General features: G+C 53.1%; 1 protein-coding gene across 2 annotated transcripts in view; it reads right to left on the bottom strand.

The window, feature by feature from the left end:
* LOC102470063 (keratin, type II cytoskeletal 2 epidermal) overlaps nucleotides 1-312 on the bottom strand; it is a 7,200-nt gene extending 6,888 nt beyond the window's left edge. Inside the window, exon 1 of one of the 2 annotated variants that reach the window (XM_027776681.1) lies at nucleotides 9-312. In XM_027776681.1, coding sequence (XP_027632482.1) covers nucleotides 9-312 — 304 coding nt within the window. The remainder of the gene's footprint in view (nucleotides 1-8) is intronic. The other variant, XM_006141598.1, reaches the window with a different exon arrangement.
* Nucleotides 313-685: the final 373 nt, after the last annotated feature.

Genomic DNA, 685 nt, shown 5'->3' with positions numbered 1-685 from the left:
GAAGCCACTGCCACCTCCGAAGCCACCTCCGAAGCCACCTCCGAAACCGCCTCCTCTGCCGCCCAATCCACCACAGGAGCCAAAACCTCCGCCTCCACCGGCCACACTCATGGAGATGCTCTTGGTCCCTCCAAGGCCAACAAGACTCTGGCTGCCAAAACCGCCTCCACCACCATGGCGGCTCAAGCAGGAGAAGCTGCTGCCCGACCTCCGGCTCCCACCAGAGACCACTGCAGAGCCACTGCTGAAGCTCCGGAATCCTCCACCTCCTCCTCCTCTTCCTCGAGATTTGCAAGAAATCTGACAGCTCATGATGCCTTTGCCCAGTGAGGAAAGTAGAAGGTTCCTGATAAGAGTCAAGGCTAGAGACTCAACTCCGCTGCTACGAGACTAGCAGGGTCCCTTATATACCCGCCAACTGGGTGTTAGTGTGATGGGTGTGGGCCCGCTTATGCATGGGCTTGGTCTGCCTGGAAGCTATTCCTGGTGAGTGATTATCAAGCTAATAGCCATTAAAAATCTACTAATCAGCTCCATCCCAGAACTTGCTTTGATTGCAGACTTCTCCTGTTTATCTGGGCATCTGTCATGCAACTTGATTTTTGTAAAATCATCAAAAGAGGAGATCAGGATTGGGGTTTCTCAATCTAAGGAAGGACCTTCTGCAGAATGCTGCTCCTGTTCT

This window comes from Tupaia chinensis, unplaced genomic scaffold (genome assembly GCF_000334495.1).
Source record: "Tupaia chinensis unplaced genomic scaffold, TupChi_1.0 Scaffold000059_1, whole genome shotgun sequence".
NCBI classification, from domain to species: Eukaryota; Metazoa; Chordata; class Mammalia; order Scandentia; family Tupaiidae; genus Tupaia; species Tupaia belangeri.
This window is presented reverse-complemented; position numbering and strand designations above follow the sequence as displayed.